This window comes from Vipera berus, assembly GCF_964194415.1.
Source record: "Vipera berus genome assembly, chromosome: 7".
NCBI classification, from domain to species: Eukaryota; Metazoa; Chordata; class Lepidosauria; order Squamata; family Viperidae; genus Vipera; species Vipera berus.
Window position 1 is genome coordinate 39357814 of NC_138209.1, and position 24253 is coordinate 39382066.

The 24253-nt window shown below is 37.0% G+C and overlaps 1 protein-coding gene across 1 annotated transcript in view; it reads right to left on the minus strand.

Moving 5' to 3' along the window:
• The window catches only part of AFG2A (AFG2 AAA ATPase homolog A), a 138001-nt gene that overhangs the window by 60712 nt on the left and 53036 nt on the right, over positions 1-24253 (minus strand). The window contains exon 14 of the mRNA XM_081332723.1: positions 21526-21652. Coding sequence (XP_081188849.1) covers positions 21526-21652 — 127 coding nt within the window. The remainder of the gene's footprint in view (positions 1-21525; positions 21653-24253) is intronic.

Below are 24253 nucleotides of genomic sequence, written 5' to 3' on the forward strand. Positions count from 1 at the left end.
CCATGGGGGAGGTGGGGCTGGGGTGATGGCGCACGTGCCCACAGAGAGGGCTCTGAGTGCCGCCTCTGGCACGCATGCCATAGGTTTGCCACCACTGGCCTATCCATTTCCACACAGTCCAGAAATTTCTCAATTATATCTTTTTCATTTCAGGTGGTGTTTTTTCATTTTTCCAATGCTGAACAAGCGTAATTCTCGCTGCTGTTAGTACATGTAATATTAAATATACACATTCTTTATCATAGTTTTCTGAGATTATACCTAAAAGAAATAGTTCCATTTTATAGACTACATGTTTTCCTAACATTTTCTCTAACCACATAAGTATTTTTGACCAGAATTTCTTTGCTTTAGGGCATGTCCACCAAAGGTGGTAATACGTGCCTGGTTTTTGTCTACATTTCCAATAATTGCTAGACATATTTTTAAACATTTTTGCTAAACCTGCAGGTGGTAAATACCATCTATAAAACATTTTATATACATTTTCTTTGTAGGTAGCTGCCCTTGTTATTTTATATTTTCTTTCCCACAAGTTTTGTCATTTCTCTAACTCTACATGCCCAAAGTTTTTTGCCCAAGTTATCACATCTTTAAATTTAACAGAAAACTATACAGTTTCTTAATAAATTTTTCATCTGATGACAGTAGTATCTGGTCAAACACTGTGTGATCTTTATAAAAACCATATGTTTTGGCATCTTTCTCACATCTCATTTGCATTTGCAAATGTGGCCACCATGATAGCTCAATGCCCTGTTCTTCCAGATCTTGTTTAGTTTGTAATTTTCCATCAGTATTCAAAATGTCTCTATAAGTCACAAATAGTTAATTAAATTTGGGTGTATTCTGTGGCTTTCTTAATCAGGAAGTCACAGGTCATCTAAATGCAATTCCTTCAAATACCCAGTTACAGTCCTGTAATCTTCACTACACTGATCCTATATTTGGTGTACCCTAATCTATTTATTCCCCAAGTATTTACATACTAAACAGACAATTAGTTCAAGCATGTCCATTTTTTATTCAAGTCAAATCTTTTTATTCACAATATTAAAACAATTCACTGCAGCTTCTTAGAACCTAACCCGGTGCAAAGAGAACTCAAGAGTCATGTGCTAAATAAATGAAATTTAGCCATAGTTAAAGACCAAGTTTAAAAGGTATATAAGTAGAGCTGCAGATATGAAATGCAATCTGAGTGACAATTGAGTTAAGAATTGGAGAAAGCACATAAAGCAGTAATGACAAAATAATTTCAGGGGGTTTATTTTTGGGGGTGATTCTTAAGGACAGGGGTCCCCAGCCTATGGTCCGTGGCTTGGTACTGGACCATGGCCTGTTGGCCACTGGGCCGCGGGAATAGTTGGCAAGCCCCCATTCATGGTAGCGCTACTGTGCAGCCACTAGTGGCCCTGTTTGTGCATGCGCAGGTGCGCTAGCACTTCCACCAGTGTCACATGGGTGCTAGCGGCCTGTTTGCACATGCACATGGGTGTCAGGTGGCCCATTTCCACGTGTGCCAGTGGTCCATTTGTGCATGCACATGGGCGCCAGGTGGCTGGTTTGCACATACACCAGTGGTCCATTTACACATGCATGTGAGCACCAGTGCACCACCGCTTACATGCATGGCTCACTTATGCATACATGCACGCTAGCACCATGTGCATGCCTATTTGTGCATGCATGTGTGCGGGCCACGCACATGCACATTTCCCTGCTCCTTCTTTTTCTTCCGGGCCACCAAGGTAAAAAAGGCTGGGGAGCTCTGCTTAAGAAGCATAACTATTACACTTAGCCCTTGAGTTAAAATCATAATGGAGCCTGCCCATTAGGGTGAGAAGTCACAACAAACGTTAAATGAACTGCCTCAAGTAATGACCAACTAGTCCTGCTCTCCCCAGTGCATTTGTTAAACGAATGTGCAGGTCGTTAAGCAGAGCTCAGGGGTGGGGAAGATTCCCACTCCAAGATACTCCATGCTCTACTTTCCCTCCTTTGGATGACTATCACATGTGTCCACCTCATAGCTGACTGTCTTGCTAGCAAGAAACAATGGGGAAGGAAAACTCTTGGTATGCTTGTCTTTCCTGCCTGCTTCCCTTCGTCCTGCTAAGGTTTCCCTGTCTTTCTGGGGTAAAAAAAGGACCAGTTTCCTATCACTTCAGAGCTTTCTGCTTCGATTAGATGGCTGCAAACCTCTTCCTGGCTCTTGCTAAGCTTTGGGAAATCAGACTCTGCATGCTAAGCAGCAGCTTTGGGACATGCTTCCCCAAATCTTTCCCTTGCTTTAACTTTCTCCCTATTCCAGAAAGCCACATTTCTTCAATAAATGAAACAAAAAAAGTGTGAAGGGACAGACTTTTGATTTTTCTCCCCCTTCCCCATTAGGTACTAAAACTAAACCTCTGCATCTGCTCTCCAATCTCCATCCCTTTTAAAAACCTTATCTTGACTTCAGGTTGAAGAACAGAAGAAAGGAAATAAGAAACAAAGAAAATCTTTCTGCAGCTTTTTTCTTAGAAGAGCTGAAGAAAAAAATTCAGCTCAAAAAGTTTAGCTGCTATAACACACCATGTGCAAACCGGACAGAAACTGGGTCCTTGCAAAGCTTTTTGCTATTCAACTGATTGCCTTTAGGAATCAGCTAGGAATTGCCTTTAGTCCTAGCTGGGTCCCAAGCACATTCAGTCGAATAGCAAAAATCTTTTAGAGATGTCCTGGCTGGGTGCTTGCCAAGTTGTTGTTGGGTTTGGGGTTTTTTTTGGGGGGGGGGGTTGCATAAGAAAGATTTTCTTTGCTTGCTTCATTCCTTTCCTCTACACTTCAGCCTGGAGTCAAGGTAAGTAACTTGCAGATTTTGTCACCAGTTCTAGGCATGCAGTAAATTCAGCAAATTAAGTTATTAAAAGAGATAAGAGATAGGTGGGCAGAGGCAGAGAGTTTAGTTTCGGCACCTGATTGGGGGGGGGAGATGTCTTACCTATTTATTCTGTATCACTTTTCTTCAATGTACTTTCTTCTCTTAAAAATACTCATAATTTTTAAGGAAAGTCTTTGTATTGTCCATTTAAAAAGATAGAAGACATAGATAATCCAAATATTTAATCTGGGTCTTCCTCAAAATTTAATCTGAACAAATATTTTAAAACTACGTTTCACAGATTCATGTTGTAGGGCAATTTCTACAGACCTAATAAAAGAAAAAGAAAAAAACTAATAAAAAGTACAATGTATATATTGACACCCAAAGGAAAAAAAAGAGACTGTTCTACCATAGCTTAACAGAGACAAAATTAGAAACTCTTACAATCAAAAAATGTTTTCCTAAGTGTTAATATTTCCAAAATATTCAGATACATGAATATAGTTATTTGTAAATTATTCCCCAAAGGGATATTGATCTAACACCAAAACTAATTCAAAGAGTTCAGAGAGAGAATGTAAGACTAGTATAGTTTTCATCCCTATGCATTGACCAATATTTGTTGAAGAGTTGAAGGAAAGGAGAGAAGGTTGAGGACAAGTCTATTACATCACATAGAAATAGTCTTAAATCTCACATCCTTTGCTCCAAGCGAAGAATCATTTATCCATTTTAAAGTATTAAATAACTCAAATAAACACTGACTTGATGCACCCTTCTTTAACTATATTATTTACTTTGGGGGTCTGATGGCTCAGCAATTTAAAACACCCTGAGATTATGAACTGGAAAGCTGACAGCCCAGATTTGAGACCCGAGTGCAGGGTGAGCTCCCATTTCTGCCCCAGCTTCTCCCTATCTAGCAGTTCGAAAGCATGCAAATGCGAATAAATTAATAGGTACCATTTCAGAGGGAAGAACAGCATTCTGGGCGCCTTTTGTGTATAGCCATGCTGGCCACATGGCTACAGAAAATGACTTCAGACAACGGTGGCTCCCTCAGCTAAGAAATGGAGACGAGCACTGCACCCTAGAATTGATCACAACTAGACAGGCCTTTACCTTTTAGTGTTATTTACTTTGCATCCTAATTTTCTTAGTTATTATTATAATTAAAGCAAGGTCATGAAGTGTCCTCTAAGTTGTCAGACTGATGTATTTTAAAAAAAAAACTTAAATGCAGAGAATTGAGAGCTCCTCAAGAAATGTTCAGAACTAAACAATTTCTAATGTTCTATGCACATTTCACTTACAGGTTTCACTAACAATGGAAATCATGCACGCTTTACATACACATTTCATACCTTCAAATAAGTTCAAAAACCTTACATGGAGTATAACTTCCATTAAATAATTCAATTTGTAATTGACTTCTTTATGAATCCAATTTTACATATCCAGTTATGTTTCTGGTTTTACATTTTTTTACAAAATATAGGAAAAACATAGGAAAAATATAGTAAATGCTATAGTGAAGAGTATTCCCTCACTCTGGTTTTTAGATTGCTTTCAAACCCTCATAATGAAAGGAGAAAACAAATATACAACAATCATTTCCAAGAAATATTCTTATGAGGCTTTAACGATATCATTTACAAAGCACAACCATTCCCTTTTTTAGAAGTGTACCAATACATCACTCTCTTTGTGTTTAGCTCAAGACATGAATGTACTTGCCTAGAATGTAAGTAAGGTATTTACACAAAGGGAGCTCTTCAGAAATTTATTATTGTGAACCCAAACAGGAAGTACGGTAATGCCATCAATAGATGTTAAATAACCCTTAGTGTAAACTGTGCTGTTTAGTTTAATATGCATAATGTTAACTCTTAGGTATAATGTGATGAAATGTGTGCAGTAAGTACTTTTGATTCATTTCAATACCCACAAGATCTCCCAGTTTTTTCTTCTAAATAGTTTATATGACCCAGCATCAGGACAGAAGTAAATTACTAATAAACAAACTGAAGAAATTTGAGTTCTGAGTTTGTAATGAGGATAAATATATAAGGACTTCAAAACTATGAGTCTGACAGTACAAAACTTTGTTGTGCCGTAAGATTTTTTAAAATTTATTATTTTGATTCTAACCCAGCTATAAGATAATTGAGGTAATGGTAGGGAATAAAAAAACTATGTTTATTCCAGTACTGTATGTATTTTACTACGGCTTCTAGTGATAAAAATTATTATATACTGTTTTCCTAGTTCTAGTGCTAAGCAATAAATGATACATTGCTTTTGTAGCTGTGTGTTTTTTGCATAAATCATTATTTAAGCGGTTCACTCCAGTCATCTTTAAAATTTGTATATGATAAGAATCAAGGCAGTCTTACAGTCAGGGATTTATTTAATAACCACTATTTGACTAAGCTGCCCTTTTCATAGATATAATTTATTCTGAGCTATGGGAAGATATCAGAAAACTTTCTATACATATTACATCATCATTACTCTGAAGAAGCTTTGTGTCGAAACAGAAGCTTAATAATATTATTAGTCCATTTTCATGATTAGCCTCTCCTTCAAATGCTTGCATCTTGGAGAGAATTACTGTAAGACAAACGTAATCACATATACTCAGATTCAGAAAATTAAATTAAAAGACATACAGTAGTAAGACTTAGAAGATATGATAACTGATACTTTTACAAATTGCAGGAAGGATAAAATCTGATCTTAAGAATGAAGAAGGGATACTAGGAGATTCTCAGTTATCCAGGTCACAGTTGTCCCAAAGGTGTTTTTTTTTCCAAAAGGCAACTGGTCTTTCTTTTTCCTTGAAGATGTTTTGCTTCTCATCCAGGAAGCTTCTTCAGTTCTCATGAACTAAAGAAGTTTTTTGGATGAGAAGAGAAATGTCTTCAAGGAAAAACAAAGTCCAGTTGCCTTTTGAAAAAGCACCTTTGAAATAAAATTGAAAATGCTTATACAAAACCAATGCCATCTGTTAGAGCATATATACAAAGTCCTACTTTGATAGAACACAAACAAAATAAATTAAAAAACTGTATACTGTTTAAAGAAACAGTAACAAGAATTATGCATCAAATCCATCAAATTTACTCCAAGGTACAATCTAAAAGAAAATTAGTACAAAATGTTTTTAAAATGGTACACAACTCTGGAATTCATGAACTAATGTATGCATTTTTGTCTATTCTGCACATTGTGGCACATTACAGCCAAAAAGACAGCTGAATGTGAGATCCAGGCTGCTAAACTTTTCTCTGGAATAATGTGAAATCTAGAGATGTACTCTGAACAGCTGTTTTTTGTGACTAGACCACAGTTTTGTAGCCATTTTTGAACAGCATTTTTAAGTATTTTTTTTTCAATTCATTGCAAAATTCAGGAAAGGGTTGATTTTATCATTTTATTTATTATTAAATTTATTTGCCATCTATCTTGCAGCAGAGCTAGTATAGGTGGCTTACAACAATAAAAAGGAAGACATGAAAAGAGTGTAAACAAAACAGAAGTAAAATAATAGAACAATAAAATGAACAGTGAAAATAAAATAAAGAGAATATCATACTGAGATCGATCATATTGATGATAATATGATAAAAAAGATAGATGGGTGGAGAGCAGAGAGTAAGGGGGGGGAGAGTGAATCTACCATCAATTCAGCAGCCAACCCCAGCAAAAATTCCCCATTTTGTCCCCAGACCAACCAGCAGAGCCAGGTCTTCAGGCTCCTGCAGAAAAATAGGAAGGTAGGGGCAGATCTTATCTTAGAGGGTAGGTTGTTCAAACGGTGGGCACTGCAGCAGAGAAAGCTCTTCTTCTGGATCCTGATAGTTTGAGTTCTTTGACCAATAGGATCCATAATAGACCCTCTCTGGCAGCATGAATAGAATGGTCTTGTCTCTAGGCTCATCAGATACACCTTGAACTGCTCTCAGAAATAAACCAGTAGCAAATGAAGTTTTTGGAGCAGAGGGGTAATATGAGCTACCTTAGGGTCCCAAAGACTGTTATCACTGCTGCACTTTGCATCAGCTGAAGCTTCCAAACTGATTTCAAGAGTAACCCCATGTACAGCGCATTACAATAGTCCAGATGAGAGATGGCTAGGGCTTGAATAACTGAGTGCAGGAAGTCATGATCTAGGAAAGCTTACAGCTGTTGCACAAATCAGTACTGTGCAAAAGCTCTCCTAGTCCCATCTACCACCTACTCTCCATGCTGGACATGTGAGACCAGAGAACCCCTAAGATGTGAACTGGATCACATCACTGGTGCAACCCTGTCCAGAACCAAGGGTGACAAAAACTCAGATCCTGAGTCTCCATGCACCCAAAGCTACTCAGTCTTGCCAGAGTTTAGTCAAAGTATGTTGTCCCACATCGACTCTACAGCCTCCTGTCATCGTGAGAGGGCAAAGACAGCATCACTCAGATCTTCAGATGTAGAGCTGAGTATCATCAGCATATTGATGATATCTCACTCGATGGTGATGGATTTCACACAGTGGCTTCATGACAGATGAACATGTAAATGATTTTAGAGTTCTTTCTGGAAAGTTTGTAAATGCTAAAGCTTTTACAAATGCTAAAACTTTTACAGCTAAAGCTGTACCTCCATAATTGTCTGATTTGGCACAGCAACCAAACCAGACAGACACAGACCTCAATGGATAATTAAGACTGCAGAAAAAACAACTGCAACCAACTTGCCTTCTATTGAAGACCTGTATACTGCATGAGTCAGAAAGAAGGCTGTGAAAACATTTATAGACTCCTCACTTCCTGGACACAAACTGTTTCAACTTTTTCCTCAAGACGATGCTATAAAGCATTGCACACCAAAACAACTAGATACTAGGTCAGTTTTTCCCCCATGCCATCAGTCTGCTAAACAACTAATTCCCACAACACTGTCTTATGCCCTAGAATGTCAAACCATGTAGTAGGGCTGTATTATTGTTATTTCATCTTTCCTATCACCTGTTCCTTTAGCATCCTATCACTATAACTTGTTGTCTGTACATTAAGATTTATATTGATTGCTTTATTTGGTATCCTATGGCTATCACTGAGCATTGTCATGATTTATTATTGTATTTTATGATTATAATCATGATTTATTACTTGTTGCTTGCATATACACTGAGAGCTCATGCACATTGTGTGTCCAATCACATTTGGCCAATAAAGAATTCTATTCTGTTGAAAAATTGATTTAAAGCACCACTTTGAGATTAATTAGAAAGATTCTGTGTGAGAAAAAATTGTTTTGTTTATATTTAAAATGCAAAACAAAACGTTGAAAATCTATTACTAGAGCACAAGATGGAAGCTTTAAAGGAAATGTTTTGTCTGTATGCTTGTGAAGTGCTAAACCTTTATAATTCCAAATTGGAACCAAAAGTTGCTGCTGAAGATGAACAAATGCCTTTGAACATAATTTACTTTAATGTGGACTTACAAATTACAACTTATAAAAAAATAGAAAAGATTTACATATGGAATTGGGTGGCCATTTAAAAACCAAAAAGGACATACAAATAATGTACCAAAAGAGAGATGGGACTACACTTTCAATCTATAATATAAGAGATGTACTAGACTTAAGGTAAAGGTAAAGGTCCCCCCGCACACGCGTGCTAGTCGTTTCCGACTCTAGGGGCCGGTGCTCATCTCCGTTTCAAAGCCGAAGAGCCAGCGCTTGTCCAAGGACGTCTCCGTGGTCATGTGGCCGGCATGACTAGATGCCAAAGGTGCACGGAATGCTGTTACCTTCCCACCGGAGTGGTCCCTATTTTTCTACTTGCATTTTTACGTGCTTTCAAACTGCTAGGTTGGCAGAAGCTGGGACGAGTAACAGGCGCTCATTCTGCTATGCGGCACTCGGGATTTGACCCGCCAAACTGCCGACCTTCTGATCGACAAGCTCAGCGTCCTAACCCACTGAGCCACCGCGTCCCCGTACTAGACTTATTTCATGGAAATTACAAATGGACTTGGATAAAGATGGTAAGAATCTTGAAAGAAAAAGTAAATATACTATATCAGAATTCTATCAATGACATTTAAGGATGGCTGGGAGGAAGAAGAAAAAAAGTACAAAATGGGCTTATTTGACTATGGCTAAATAATGAATTGCTATCCAGTTATTTGGATTAGATAGTTTTCTTTTGGAAAAGTTTAACAGGGTAAATGATTAGTTTATAATACTTACATCATTATTTTTGATAAATAAATAAGGAGTTTTTATTTTAGGTAATCTTTAATAGTTTTTATTTTTTATTTTTGCAATGTTTAATTGTTAAAAGAGGGATAAGAGATACTTAGCCTAATGTTCTTAAGTATTTTGATTTAATTTTTACTGGAATCCATAGAAAATACTGACATCAACTTTTTTTTCTTTGTCTTTAAAGATTAGAGTGTTTAATAAACATCAGTGTTTTTAATCATCTCCAGTCAGCCACTGTATAAATAACAATGTATCCAAATAATACAATGTACTACTAGTATTTTATATTAAGAGAGTAAAACAATAGAATAGGAGGAAAATAGAAGCTTAATATAAAAATATTTTCCAATTTAATGGGTGTGTTCTCATCTGAACATGCATGAATCCTGAGGATATTCTCATTTGAACATTAATAGGAAGAAATTAATAGGAAGAAAACTTAATTGGCTTTGCTATGAAGAGGCAGCAATAATGATGGACCATTGTTTTGTTTTAAGTATTTTAAAAATTTTATGTATTAGTATTTTATTGATCAGATTTATATCATGACTTTCAAACAGAAGTGTTGTGATTCAGTGTCAGCCTGTGGTTTCAGCAGCTGAGTCGGATGATTCTGAAGAGGAGGAAGGGTTTGGAGAGCCTTTGGTGTCAGAAGAAGGTTCTGATGCACTGCAGAACTTTTAGCCAGGCCCCTCCCATCTTGTTCCTCCTCAGACTCAACTGTGTGAGCATGAGGGATTGGAAGAAGACGATCCACAGCTGGCTCTGTTCAGGGACGCTAGGAGCAGGAGGCAATCTAGCAGAGCAGAACAGAGGAAAGCAATGAGGCAACTCGGGAGAAGGCAATGAGAAGCCATGCCTTGGGACTGCTGATAAAAGGGGAATGTGTGAGAGATGCTGGTTGCTGAAGGCAACCGTTTGAAGATCTTCTGCTAGAGTCCTGGTCTGTTATTCTTGTTTAACTCTTGGTTTAAGTCTTGTTTGAACTTTTCATTTAACTTTTGTTTGAACTCTTTGTAAATAAATTTGGTTGGGTTTTTTCCAGCCTGTTGATTATAAAAACGGGTTGTCCCTGACATTCAAACAGGGCCAGTCATAGGCTGGAATAGAACAAGAAGTTCAAGGTGAGATATACCACACTACCTCCTCCTGTTTATCCCCACAACAGCAACCCTCTAAGTAGGTTAGGCTGGGAGAGAGCAACTGGCCTAAAGTCACTCAATGAATTTGTGTAGCTGAGGCTTGGCTAGAACCTGAGTCTTCTTGCTTCTTAGCTCAATACTGTAACTTACTATACCAAACTGGTGTTCTTTCCAATTCCTCAATATTTATTTACTTAAATGTATGCGGGTAGCACTCAACTTACAACCACAATTGAGACTAGAATTTCCACTGCTAAACAAGGTAGTTGTTAAGTGAGTTATGTCCGATTTTACGACCTTTTTGCCATGGTTGTTAATTAAATCATTGCAGTTGCATTCACTTAATGTGAATCATGGGGTTGTTAAGCGAATATGGTTTCCCCTATTGACTTTTCTTGCAGGAAGCTGTTGGGGAAGGTCACAAATAGCAATCATATCATTGTAGAATGCTGCAACTATTATAAATACATGCTGGTTGCCAAGTGCCCAAATTTTGATTGTATGGCCATGAGGATGCTACAATGGTTGTGAGACTATTTGTAAATCATTTTTTTCAATGTCATAGTAACTTCAAACAGTCACTAAATGAATAGTGATAAATAAAGGACAACCTACAGGACTACCCATCTGTGCACCCATCTGGGCAACTCACGGAATTGAAAAATAAAATACAAAAACAGCAAACCAATACAATAAATAAAAACTATTGACTCTTCCAGTGGTGGGATTCAAATATGTGAACAACCAGTTCTCTGTGTGGATGCCACTTCCAGAAGTCCATTCTAGGCCTGAGCAACAAAAAATTAGCTACTGGTTCTGCCAAAGTGGTGCGAACCATCTGAATCCCACCACTGGACTTTTCCCCAAGATAGCTGCTGAATGGTAGAAATTTTTCTTTTTCCTGCCAACAATCTGCTGATTTTGCTGCTCCCTGGATTTGAATGGGAGCACATAAGAATGACCCAACACAGATTTAGGATGGCGGTGGACTCATCTGAGTCTTGTAGATTCCAGTTCCCTGTGGGAGCAGTTGGAAAATCACTGGTCATCCATCCATTTTCCTCTCAGAAGAAAAAAAGGTATTTTCTGGATATTTCAATCCAAAGTTAAAAGAAAAATAAAAGAAAACATCATTTTCAGAAGTTCATTTTCTTAAGCATGCTTGGGTTTTGGAATTTTTTGTTTCATTTTTATTTTTGTCTTTAAAAGCTGATTGGTTGGCTGAAGGCTGATTTATTTTAACCCTCTGCTGGGCGTTATCTGCTCTTTTTTTTCTTTTTCCCTTTTATTTATGTTGTTGTTTTTAACAACTTTTGTATTTCCATAAGGAAATACAGCATGTTCTTGGATAGTGAAAGTACTTTCATTTGATTTACAACTATACTGAACTTCTCACCACAGGCTTTTTGCATTTTATTAATTTGCAAATTATTTGCAGCTTATTTTTTAAATTTTTCTTTTAACTTTGGATCAAAATATCCAGAAAATATCTTTCCTGTTGCTATATCTATTTCTTCACTTTGCTTCTGTGTTTTCTTCCTTGTGTTCTCTTATCTATCATTAGCAGTGCTTTTTTTCTAAAAAAAAAAAAAAGGTGCTGGAACTCTGAGGTGCTATCACTGGGAGCGATGCCGGTGTCTTGCTACGGCATTGCCACTCGTCCTTTGCACCCCTGCCCTTGCAGCTCAGAGCCACATGGGGATTCCCCTCCCCACATGGGGATTCCCCTCCCCATAGCCACCATGAGGATTCCCCTCCCCACAGTTGCCACTCCGCGGCCCGTGCTGAGCCCCCACCCGGAGCTGCTCCGAACCCCGACCAAGAGCTGTGTTCCTCGTGGCAGTGGTCTCTGGCGCCAAAAAACTGATGGTCTCCAGCAACAGCACTCGTTCACTTACTGCCCCATCGCTTCCAAATGCAGTAAGTGAGCGAGCGAGCAAGTGGCATTTGGAAGCGTTTGGAAGCAACGGGGCAGTAAGTGAGTGAGTGAATGAGCAAATGGCATTTGGAAGCATCGGGGCAGTGAGTGTGTGAATGAGCAAATGGCGTTTAGAAGCAATGGGGCAGTAAGTGAGCAAGCGAGCAAGAGGCCTTTGAAAGAGATGGAGTGAGTGGGGGAGAGACTGAATGAGGTGCCTTTGAAAGAGATGGAGCAGTGGGCTAATGCCTCCTTAAGTAACACCAGCTGCCTGCAATTAGTGCAGGTTCACATTCCACCAGGCTCAAGGTTGACTCAGCCTTCCAACCTTCCGAGGTAGGTAAAATGAGGACCCAGATTGTTGGGGGCAATAAGCTGACTTTGTAACAATGCCGCTTGGGGGGGCGAGCGAAAACCCTAATAAGCAGGCATATACATAAAATGAAGGCTATTGCTAAGCACATTGATTTGTGCTTAGATTGTAAGCCGCCCTGAGTCTTCGGAGAAGGGTGGGATATAAATGGGATTTTTTTAAAAAATGGCGTTTGGAAGCGATGGGGCAGTAAGTGAGTGAGTGAACGAGCAAATGGCGTTTGGAAGCGATGGGGCAGTAAGTGACTGAGTGAACGAGCAAATGGCGTTTGGAAGTGATGGGGCAGTAAGTGAGTGAATGAGCAAATGGCGTTTGGAAGCAATGGGGCAGTAAGGGAGCGAGCGAGCAAGAGGCCTTTGAAAGAGATGGAGTGAGTGGGGGAGAGACTGAACGAGGTGCCTTTGAAAGAGATGGAGCAGTGAATGAGAGCGATTGGAGGCTTTTGTGAGCAAAGTGTGAGTGAGTGGGGGGGGCTTTTGCGAGCGACGGGCGAGAGAAAAAGGGAAAAGTGAGGGGAAGAAGGGAAAAAGAAAAGGCACTGACTTCTGACTTCCTCTGTTGCAGGAGTAGAAGGAAGCATTAACATTGAACCTCAACATTTTGCTTTTCTATAATATTATAAACTAGCCATTTCTATAATAAATGAATCTAACCAATGAAACCCAAAATACCCCCCCTCCCTGTAGTGGCATCTTGAATAGAGACGTCTATAGATATTTTCTCGGCCCTCCTTCCAACCCACACAGTATAGATCTTCAATGAAAGGTCATCTAGTTGCAGTTGTTTTTTATGCAGCTCTAAGTATCCATTGGAGTCTGTAGTTCTATTTAGTTGCTGTACCAAATCAGACAGTTATTGAATTACATATGACAGACTCAATAATTCCTTTATAGAACTGTATCAATAGTTCCTGGGGCAGCCTGAACGTTCTAAGTTGATGCAGGAAGAACATTCTTTGTGGTGCTTTTTTAATGCATGGCTGATATCTGAAAGACCATTTGGTAGACTGCAATCCTTAGTTGAAAACTTTTTAAAAATGTTTGATGAAATAATGGATGTGAAAAATATTCTGATGCATGTAGCTCTGGTTAAATTAGATTCATAAAAGGAATGTGATTTGAAAGCAGCAGATCCATTGGAAAAAAATATGGACACTACAGGCTTAGAACTAATTCACTTGATTACAAACACCTTCAAGCCTTCAAGCATACATTCTTTTACAACAGTAGAAACCTTACTAAGTGGAGAAGTGGTTTTATCTTAGGAAGATTAAAGAACATTGGGGAATGGATTTGTCCCACTTAACTGGAAATCAATTTCATCTGGAGTTTTTGGGGAAGATAAACTGACTTTGGAGATTAAATTTATTATATTTAATTAGACAAAAGATGGTATTAAGAAACAAACATGGATATTTGATCCAGGATCTATGAGTTGATTACAGTGACATTTTGTTAATAGAGGGTTTTGAAAATTTAATGTTGCCTTTATTATTGTTCTTCTTGTTAACTATTCTGTCATTAATATAGTATATAGATGACAGATTAACAATTTGCAAATAGATTCAGTAGTTTAAAATTTGGGGGGTCCTGCATTAATCAGTATTCAAGTAGGGGGGATAATATATCTATATGTGTTAGGTTTTTTAAAAAAAATTAAGGCACTTTTTAATGTCTTGTTTATTTTGTGTTTGTCTTTTTTTAAAAATGAGTTTTGTGTTTTAACTTTATTTGAATAAAACAAAAATAGTAAAAATAAATAAAAACTGTTAAAATATAAATAATTTAAAATTATAAAACAAATCCCAAGATCATAGGTGTTTGGAGACAAAATAAGCACAATCTACAACAGAGTGATCACATTCTTCATGTGATCAGGACAGGGAAAAAGAAACACAAATTTTAATTAACTAAATTTTTCCCATAGAGTAACGTTTATCATTATCACAGAAATGCAGTTGTAGATTTAGTAATCCTATTCAGGGGCTTTTGACTCTGTATTATTTCGAATATTTATCTTAGAAAACAAAGTAAGTTTTCCATAGATGCAAGAAACATACGCATTTTCTTTCTCATGAAGAATGGACTTTTAAAATATAAAAACTGAACTTCAATAGACCAAAATCAAGCAACATAGTCAACATATCCTATAACTACTGCGTATCAAAATAACTTTATCTGTTTGTAAATAAATACATAGAAATTTAACAAGCCTGGCCATTTGCCTTATTTGTTTCTGTCTCTGTCTTAGAATTACTGTCTATATAAAATGCATAGTACATTGTAAAGTAATCCCAATTATACCGAAGCTTGGCTTGACTGCCATCTGCTGATATTAAAAGAACATCTCCAATACTCAAATCATTAAACTAGTTAATTCATTATAAAATGATCTTTATTAATAACAAACAACAAAACAAAATACATGCAAACTTGAACTGATTTTGCCTCTTGCTATTTTATTTATTGTGTAAGAAATAGCAAAGCCATTAAATGAAAAGGACAGTTATGTGTTTGTGATTTTTCTTCACAGCAAATCTATTATTACTCTCAGTTTTACCTTAACAAAATGTACATGGCACATGGGAAACCAGACCCAGCATGTCTTTCCCAAGTTTTTTTAAAATAGGAATATGGGGTGCATGGAAAAACACAGACCAAATATTTTGGATTCTAGTTTAAGCCATTAAATCAAACATGCCTTTACTTGCAGCTATTTTCTGTTAAAAATAAACTGGCTTAATCTAATTAGGTCCACTGATACTGGCAAAACCTTACTGTACAAATAAATCAATCCCTTTTCCTTACTTCTTTAACTGTTGTTATGGGGCCCTCTTAGTAAAAAAAATTGCTACAGCATTAATATTTGCTTCCATTGTGTCACACTATCCTTTAAAGGTAATCTGAGGAACTGAGGCCTTTTTTTCTCTCTTCATACAATTTGAGAACAAAAAGAACAGAAGGGCGATTGCTTGTTTGAAATAAACATTAAATTTGGTTGAAACAAAAATGTATTTAAAGCTTATGTGCTTGTTTGTGAAGTAATGGAATTAGCCCTGTTTCAGCAAGCTGGCTAAAATGATATTTTTGCTGTGGAAACTTTTAGAAAACACACATTAGTGATAAAAAAGGGTGATATACATTATCTTTGCTAATGTGTTCATGTTTCCTGAAATCATCAGGCTCTCTCTTAAATCTAGCAAAGTATAAACCTGTATATTTCACAACCTGCAAGAAAAGTATATGAAATATCCATTCATGAATGAACAGGAATTGTTTATTCAGAAACTGACAATATTGTGACTGGAAACAATGTCTGACCTGGGTGGGAATTCTACTTCTTTGAAAGTAAAGAAAATTTTGTTCCATGCTGTCAATTGTAAGTTTAATTCAAGGCTTCATATTCTTACACTGTGGATATATATAATAAAAACAGCATGACATTTTTAAGACTTACTTAATGTTAATGTATTCAGTTGAATGTTTTTCTATTTGCAGTTGCCTAAAAATTGATTGTACTAAGGCAACTATGAGCTTTATACATAGGTATTCTATTAACAGGCAAAAATACCACATGTGCCTGTTCCACATAATTAGATAATAATTAAGACAAAATATTTAATGTTTATCAAATTAAATTAAGTGAATACAGGCCATCCTTGACATACGACCATAATTGGGACCAGGAATTCTATAGCTTAGCAAGATAGTTTCAAGTGAGTCATTCCTGATTTTACAACCTTTTTTGCAATGGTTTTTAAGTGAATCACTGCAGTTCTTAAGTGAATAATGCGGTCATTAAGCAAATCCAGCTTCTCCACTGATTTTGCTTATTGGAAGCCAGATAAGACTCACAAATGGCAATCACATGACCCAGGATGCTGCAACCATTGTAAATACATGTTGGTTATCAATTACCAAATTGTGATCATGCTGTGAGGACCGGTTATAAGTCCCTTTTTTCAGTGCCATTGTAACTTCAAATTGTTTCTAAATGAATAGTTATAAGTAGAGGACTATCTGTACTGTGTTTCTCCTTGGTGATTTTTTAATAATTTCATTAGAAAGCATGTAAATCTATTAAAGCAATTAATTTAAACTCATTAAAAGTAACAAGGGAGCATTTTAGGTGTGATATATTTTAGGTAAGAAAATCAATTTTCAATAGATTATGTTATTCCACTTTCCTATTTTTAAGGAAATAAAATGGTTTTTGTATTACACCAATGCCAACAATTTCCCCCCCCCATTCTAAATTTCAAATTCAAGTTGTTTGAAATGAATTAATTTTTTAAAAATGAAAAAACACTTGACAAACATAAACAAGTTTAGAAAAAAAAATAATCAGCAAAATATAATTAACTTAAATACTCTTTGCACAGCCCTAACAATTTGATTATAACAATTTGAAAATTTCTCTGCTATAAAGTTATACCCTGTATTTTATTTATATAGGGTTATAGACAACAGCATGACTATTTATTTCAGTCTCAGTACAGCTGTGAAAAACGCAGCTCAACAAGTTCATCTATGCCTTGTTTTGTCAAGTAAGTAATAAATCTTTAGTGAAAAACTCACAATGCTCAAACTGTCACAAACTGAATTGTAAAGGGGAGCAAATTCAGCAGCCTCAAGGCTGATTTACCATTCTCAATATTTCCTGACAAATGAAGGACTGAAAACAAAGAACATTTCAGCACACCTGGAAATATTTATTTACTCTATTTGGCATTTAAAAAATACCCTGCAGATTCCTTTGGAAATTCAGATACCTTTAAAAATGCCAGCTATAAAATCAATAAATAAAAACATGCAGAGGCAAATTTGCCACAATGCAGTAAGGCCAGATAACTATTTAATGTGAGGTTCATAAAAAGTCTTCCATCAAAAATGAAAAGCTAATAATTTAATAAACCTAAGAGTTGGACACATTTTTAAGAAACCATTTAATAATGTCCAAATGTTGTCCTTAAATTTTAATTATTTTCTTAATTGTGATGTATTTTTAATTAAAATAAATTGCTTAATTCAATTACCATGGTGAAAAAGTATGTTTCCAGTCCCCATTCAAGGTACCAGATTTAAAAGTTAAGTTGGACCTAACCAAAAACAAACCTAATCTATATTCATACCATGGGGAGTCTAGAAATAGCAGCATTTTCTGTTTGGATACCCCAGCAAATATCTCTAGATACTGACAGTATTAATAAAGCTACAGATAATTTTATTTCTATGATAATTTTTTAGTCTTTTCATCTGTAAAAATGGCTACCATCTTGTCTAAGCAAATTCCATTACATATGTAATGTGCAGAATACCACTTTACAGTAGCGGCCAAAATTGTGGAAACTTTTTGGGAAAAGTGTACATTTGAGGTTTGATGGCTAGTAACACCACTTTTTTGTAGTAGTAGTACCATAAAATTATATATCAATGGAAAGATAATTTAATCAAGAATGTAATGCAACAAAGTTTGTTCAATTATCTGTATTGTATTCTATGAAAAGTTATAACCAAATAACCAGGAAAAGGAAGCACAACTTGCTTAGGTTGATATTAGGTAGCTTTCCTTCATGTGATTGTAGCCAATGAACATGAGTGTTTAGAGAGCCAATCAGGTGTCATTTTGTTTTGGCAATGAGCCAATCAGATCACAGTAGGATTCAGTTCTTGATGTCATGTATTGAAACTGAGAGGACATTTGTCAGTGTGTTATGTGATCACTATCAAGTTGGTTGGGGTTTTTTTGTGTTCTTTCATTTAGTGAGCTTGTAAAATGTAATAAAATTAAAGTAATGGTTCAAAGAGTTGACTGGTTGCCCAGAAAGCAATGTAAAATACTAATATTGTGAACAAGGCTACAGTTATAAAGAAATTAGAAGAAAAATTGGTGGAAACTTAACCAAAGGTGGCATTTCTACTGTACACTTTTCCCAAAAGGTTTCCACAATTTTGGCCACTACTGTATCTATCCTGAATCTATAGTCCTGAACCCAAAAATAAAACACTCTATTACATCTTTTCAAAATATAGCAACCAGTATTGTACGCTGTTTTCCACATGGAGATATATGATAAATGTTAGCAGGTTTGCATTTAATCCCTTTCCTATCATGGACTTTTTCCCCCCTAGCTGTTGCAAACTGAATCAGTGTCTTCACTGAACTATCCACTATCACCACACATTTTTAAGTATCTAAGGACAGCTCACCCTCTATAGTACTATATATGAAGTGAAACCTTTATATTTTTCTAATGATCACTGATTATTCGCTCTGTTTAAAGCAGTCCTTCTATAGTCACTTTTAATTTTCACCAGCCTGATAAGTTTACTGTGATTATCTTCTGCATATCTCCTGCAATGGCTGATGTAAACAATTCATTCAACCTCTCTACAATCTGCTTTGTAGATTGTTACTTGATAATTGACAATATTTTATTATGTAAAGCTAATAAACTTGCTTTAAACTTAGGAAAGCTACTTGCTTAATCTCACTCCAACTGAAAGGCAAAAACAGACTTTCATTTTGCCACTTTGGCAGAAATGTCTTTTGTATAAGCATATACAGTTAGTCCTTGATTGAACAAGGTAATGGGCCTAGAATTTCCATTGCCAAGGGATGTGATCATAAGATGCAATATCCTGTGACGGCATCAGTGATGTCAATTCTGGTTACCCCCAATGCTGTCATTAAGCTAAGATTGCAAGTCATTAAGCAAATTCCAGGTAGTTTCCAAACAGGCTTGTAGGCATTTAAGGCATGGTATATAGTGCATAGCAAAAAGGTGGCAGGGTCAGAGGTACCTGCTGCCAGGTGGGAGAGAGTGTGACTGGCCCACAGACACAGAGAGAGCAACAATAGAGCAGAGGAATAGCTGCTGCCCAGTGGGGGAGAGTGTGAGCAACTAACTGGAGCAACCTTCCCTGCCACAAATTTGCTTTTTGTTTGCTTCTGCTTTTTTAAGATAAGCCTTAGTCTTGTTACCTTTAGATCTCTCATAACCAGAATTCAAGAAAATATTTTAAAGCTGTATCTTTGGAAGGGGAGGGTGAGCAGATAATGCTTTTCTCAATCCCAGGCCCTGTCCTGATCCAGTGTCTGGAGGCTATGTGGCTCTAGATGGAGAACTTCAGACTGAAGCTCACTCTGACATAACTGAATGGAGGTGGTTACTTCCCTTGCCCTGACTCCAATATCAGGATTTTATATTCTTGGTCTGGGTGGAGATACACCAGTGGTGGGATTCAAATATGTGAACAACCAGTTCTCTGTGTGGATGCCGCTTCCGGAAGTCCATTCTGGGCCTGGGCAACAAAAAATTAGCTACTGGTTCTACTGAACTGGTGCAAACTGGCTGAATCCCACCACTGGGATACACTATTCCATGCAAGACTGGTAGGCAGTCATAAATAAATACACCAAAATTAAATATGGTATAAAATATTAACTACCAGAGTGCATATTTATGACATACTTAATTAAATGTACTTCTACTAAGTGAAAATATTATCATTTTATTGGGAAAACAGGAGGTGTCTGAAAATTGCTTCCTCAATAATATTGGAGGTAGTATCAGAGTTAGTGGTGGAAGCATTACACAAACATTGGAGGCTGGGTAGGTGGATAAAGCTGATGGAAGTGAAATCTGAAAGCCTATCTTGAACCACTAATTCCACCTTCCTTTACAAGTCCCAATTTCCCTGATAGAACTAGTAAGTGCCATATCTGGCAACCACTGCCTCACACCAACTATCAGATTATAAGTCACCTGAGAAAACTTATTTTTAAAGACAAGTGATCAATATATTGTAAGATCATTTGGTCATTTTGATAATATTGGAATTATTGTAATGTATTTTTCTGAACATTCTTTAGAGTTGTCTGGTTGACATGAGGTAAAAGCATTTAAAAAACAAATAATTTTGCTTAAGGAAATGATGGGAGGTTTATGCTTCATTTATGTTTACATTTTTTCAAATTGTAAAACCAAAACATAGTACTCATAACACATGCTAAGGAAACTTACAACTTCAAAAACTATGGGGTGCCATCACAGGCCGCAAAATATCACTTCATTCTCAGCCCTTAGTCTTTAGATATAACAGCTAGTGTGCTAGACACTCAGTTTTCACTCAGAACTATACAATTCCTTAGCTACACATAACTTACTTCCTTTTGAGAAACAATCATGGAGCTATGCAGCTTCCTTTGTTCTAGTCTGCCATTACAAATATAGGCCATGGATCTTCTTGGTGATGGCAAGAAAACCAGGAAATTTTAGCCTAGTGAATTTCTATTTTTCTCACAGGCAGAGTCAGTTTGGTCTAGTGGTTAAGGCAATGGGCTAGAAAGCAGGAGACCCAAGTTCAAGTCTCTCCTTAGGCATGAAAGCCATTTGGATGAGTTTGGGCCAAGTTGTGGGGAAAATAGGGGGAGGAAGATGTGTTGGATATATTCACTGCCTTGAGTTATTATAAAAATAATAAACGCAGGATACAAATAAATACATTCCATTCAATGATGACTAAAGAGTGATCTCAGAAAGGGTTGAAGCTGACAGCTTTTTAAATGCTAATAAAAACTGGGACTGAACAAATTCAAACTTTAAAGAAGGAATATCTCACTGGTAGAATACAACTTTACTTGTAAGAAATACTTTCTTTTTCTTCTTCTCATCAGTAGCAAGTTAGGTTCAGCTTAATCTATTGCTTTTGAAATATAATAAGTCTGGGACACAGTTCAAAACTTCAGAAGAACAGGTGAAAAGCTGGAATAAAATTAACTGTAAAAAGACCACATGGATGCATGCAGCAGATCAATAATCAATTAAAACATCATCCATGACGGCTTCTGTTTTAAAATCATGAATTTTAATAAAAATTTAAATTCTCCTCTAGCTGTAATCTTAACAAAGTCAGATGATCAAAATTATTTGGCACAAAAGCAGTAATAAGAGACTTACCTTGTCTATCATATCCGGCCGGTTTGTAGCTGCCAAAACTGTCACATCCTTTAACTGTTCGATCCCATCCATTTCAGTCAACAATTGTGCCAAGACACGGTTCATAACATTCACAGAACTTGAAGAACTAATGAAAAAGAAACCCACAGCAGTTTATAGTAAAGCATTTGATGCTAGAAATCTGTAAATTCTGTTCAGGTCCATTTGCTCTAATTGAGTCAAAGTTCAGACTGAAAGTTCTTTGGAGAAAAGGTCCCAGTTACATTACTTAATTACATTACTTAAAAATAATAATATACCGGTACTTTGATAATGCTGGGATTCACTAACTTTTTCTCAAAACTTTATGACCCAAAGAAAAAAGGAAGAAAAATTTAAAAAAATTCTATCTTTCAAATCCAAAAGACAAAACAAAGAGGAAAGTTTTTGCAGCAAAAACTGCTTTAGCACTGTTTTTCAAATTTGGGATGCTACATCACAACACAGAAGTGTTTTGTTCAACCTTTAAGTTCAGCATTTTTTCAAAACTAAATGACAGCATACTAGGCATCTTAAAGCTATGCTTCCTTACTGTCAAAAATGCTTCTCTGAATCTCTACTTTTGATTTTATTTTCAAAGCCTGACATACCATGAAGACATGGTAGACAACCCTCTGGTTCCTTCAGCCTTTGAAATAGAAAGCTATCATTTGTTTTTAAAATGAAATTGTTATTACCAAAATTGAGGACTAATTGTGTGTACGCCCAAATATGCAAGGGCTGAAACAGGGGGTGGAATCATTTCAGTCCTCTAAAATCCCCAGTCAGTATGGCTGCAAATATTTCACGAACATCCTTACCTAGACCCCATATTTATGACTAAAGTATTTGCAAACATTGTATAATAGAATGGCTTGTTTAAAGCTTTATTTCTCAGACCTCCTTATTGCAAAATAGTGAATTATAATGCACTTCTAAAGTTTCATTTGCAAGTTCACATTCCACAGATAAAAAAGCTAAGTGGTTTAGCCTGTAGTCTTCTTTCACCTTCTGGTATTGCTATAATAAAATGCTTTCAGTATTTTTTCAGTTGACTGTGTAAAATAAATCTGCAAGGCACTGATACCTCGTTAAAATTACAAACTTTATTATATTTATCAATTTCTTTTAATAATGGAAATAGGGATATTAATAACCTTTTCCAAAAATAAATTTCAACCTTTCTTTCAGGTGCAAGATTTCACATCATTTTGAGAAAGAAAAAATGAATAAATTTAATGGAGAAGACCATTAAAGACTGAGTGGCTGTGCATACCGGCATCTCAGACTAACCAATCTTTTCCATCGTTAACAATGGGGGGTGAGGTGTTACCCCCTGTTGATAGGGTTCGCAACTTGGGTGTCCTCCTGGATTCACGGCTCAGTTTGGAAGATCATATAGGAGCCGTGGCCAGGGGGGCTTTTGCCCAGGTTCGCCTGGTGCGCCAGTTACGGCCCTATCTGGACCGAGATGCGCTACGCACAGTCACCCATGCGCTCGTGACCTCCCGGCTAGACTACTGCAATGCTCTCTACATGGGGCTGCCCCTGAGGACCACTCGGAGGCTTCAGCTGGTGCAGAATGCAGCCGCACGAGTTGTGATGGGAGTCTCCCGATATTCCCATGTAACACCTCTTTTCCGCGAGCTGCATTGGCTTCCGGTTGCCCTCCGGGTGAGATTCAAGGTGCTGGTGATGACCTATAAAGCCCTAAATGGCATGGGCCCGGATTATCTAAGGGAACACCTGCTGCCAGCGTCAATTTCCCATCGTCCTGTGCGCTCCCACAGGAAGGGCCTCCTCAGGGTACCGCTGGTCAAGGATTGCCGACGGGCGATCCACAGGGGGAGGGCATTCTCTGTGGGCGCGCCTGCCCTATGGAATCAACTGCCAATGGAACTCCGGACTGCCCCCGACCTTCGTTCATTTCGCCGGGACCTAAAAACCTGGCTCTTTGAGCTATCTGGTCTGGACTGAGGGGTTTAATGTTTTTAAATTGTGATTTAATTTTTGCGGCTAGACTTAATTTAATTTAATTTTAATTTTATATTGGATTGTTTTTAAATTTTGCCTTGTAAACCGCCCTGAGTCCTTTGGGAATAGGGCGGTATATAAACCGAATAAATAATAATAATAATAATAATATACACTTGGGTCCTGGTTTCTGCTTTCCTTGGATTAAGTGCCCAATTATTATGATGTTCCACCTATCCCAAACTTTCCTGCCTGTTTAGGTACAACTAATTATATCACATAAAGTAAAATTGCCAAGTCAGGTTCAACTCCTAGTGACTTCATAGACACATCCATGTAGGTTCTTGCTAACAATACTGACATGTTTGGGAATGTTCTTAATTATTGTGATTTACTTTTTTCTTCCTTGTTTAGCTACAGTCCTGGTGGTCTCCCATTTACATGCAAGAATACATACATTTGCTATTCTAGAACTGCAATTCAGTTTTCTATCCTGCTCAAATACATTTGCTTCTCAATGGCACCAGCAAATCTCACTAGACTTGGACAATACTGACATATATACAAATATATGAGTCCATGTGGATGTGTTTGGATGTATATACACACAAATACATATATATGGAAAGCATGTTGTCATATTTTGATGCATGATCGATATTATAGCTTTGGTTATATTTCCCATACAATGAGGCTATCATCTGTATAATGTTCCCATTGGATTTTTTTCCCCCGC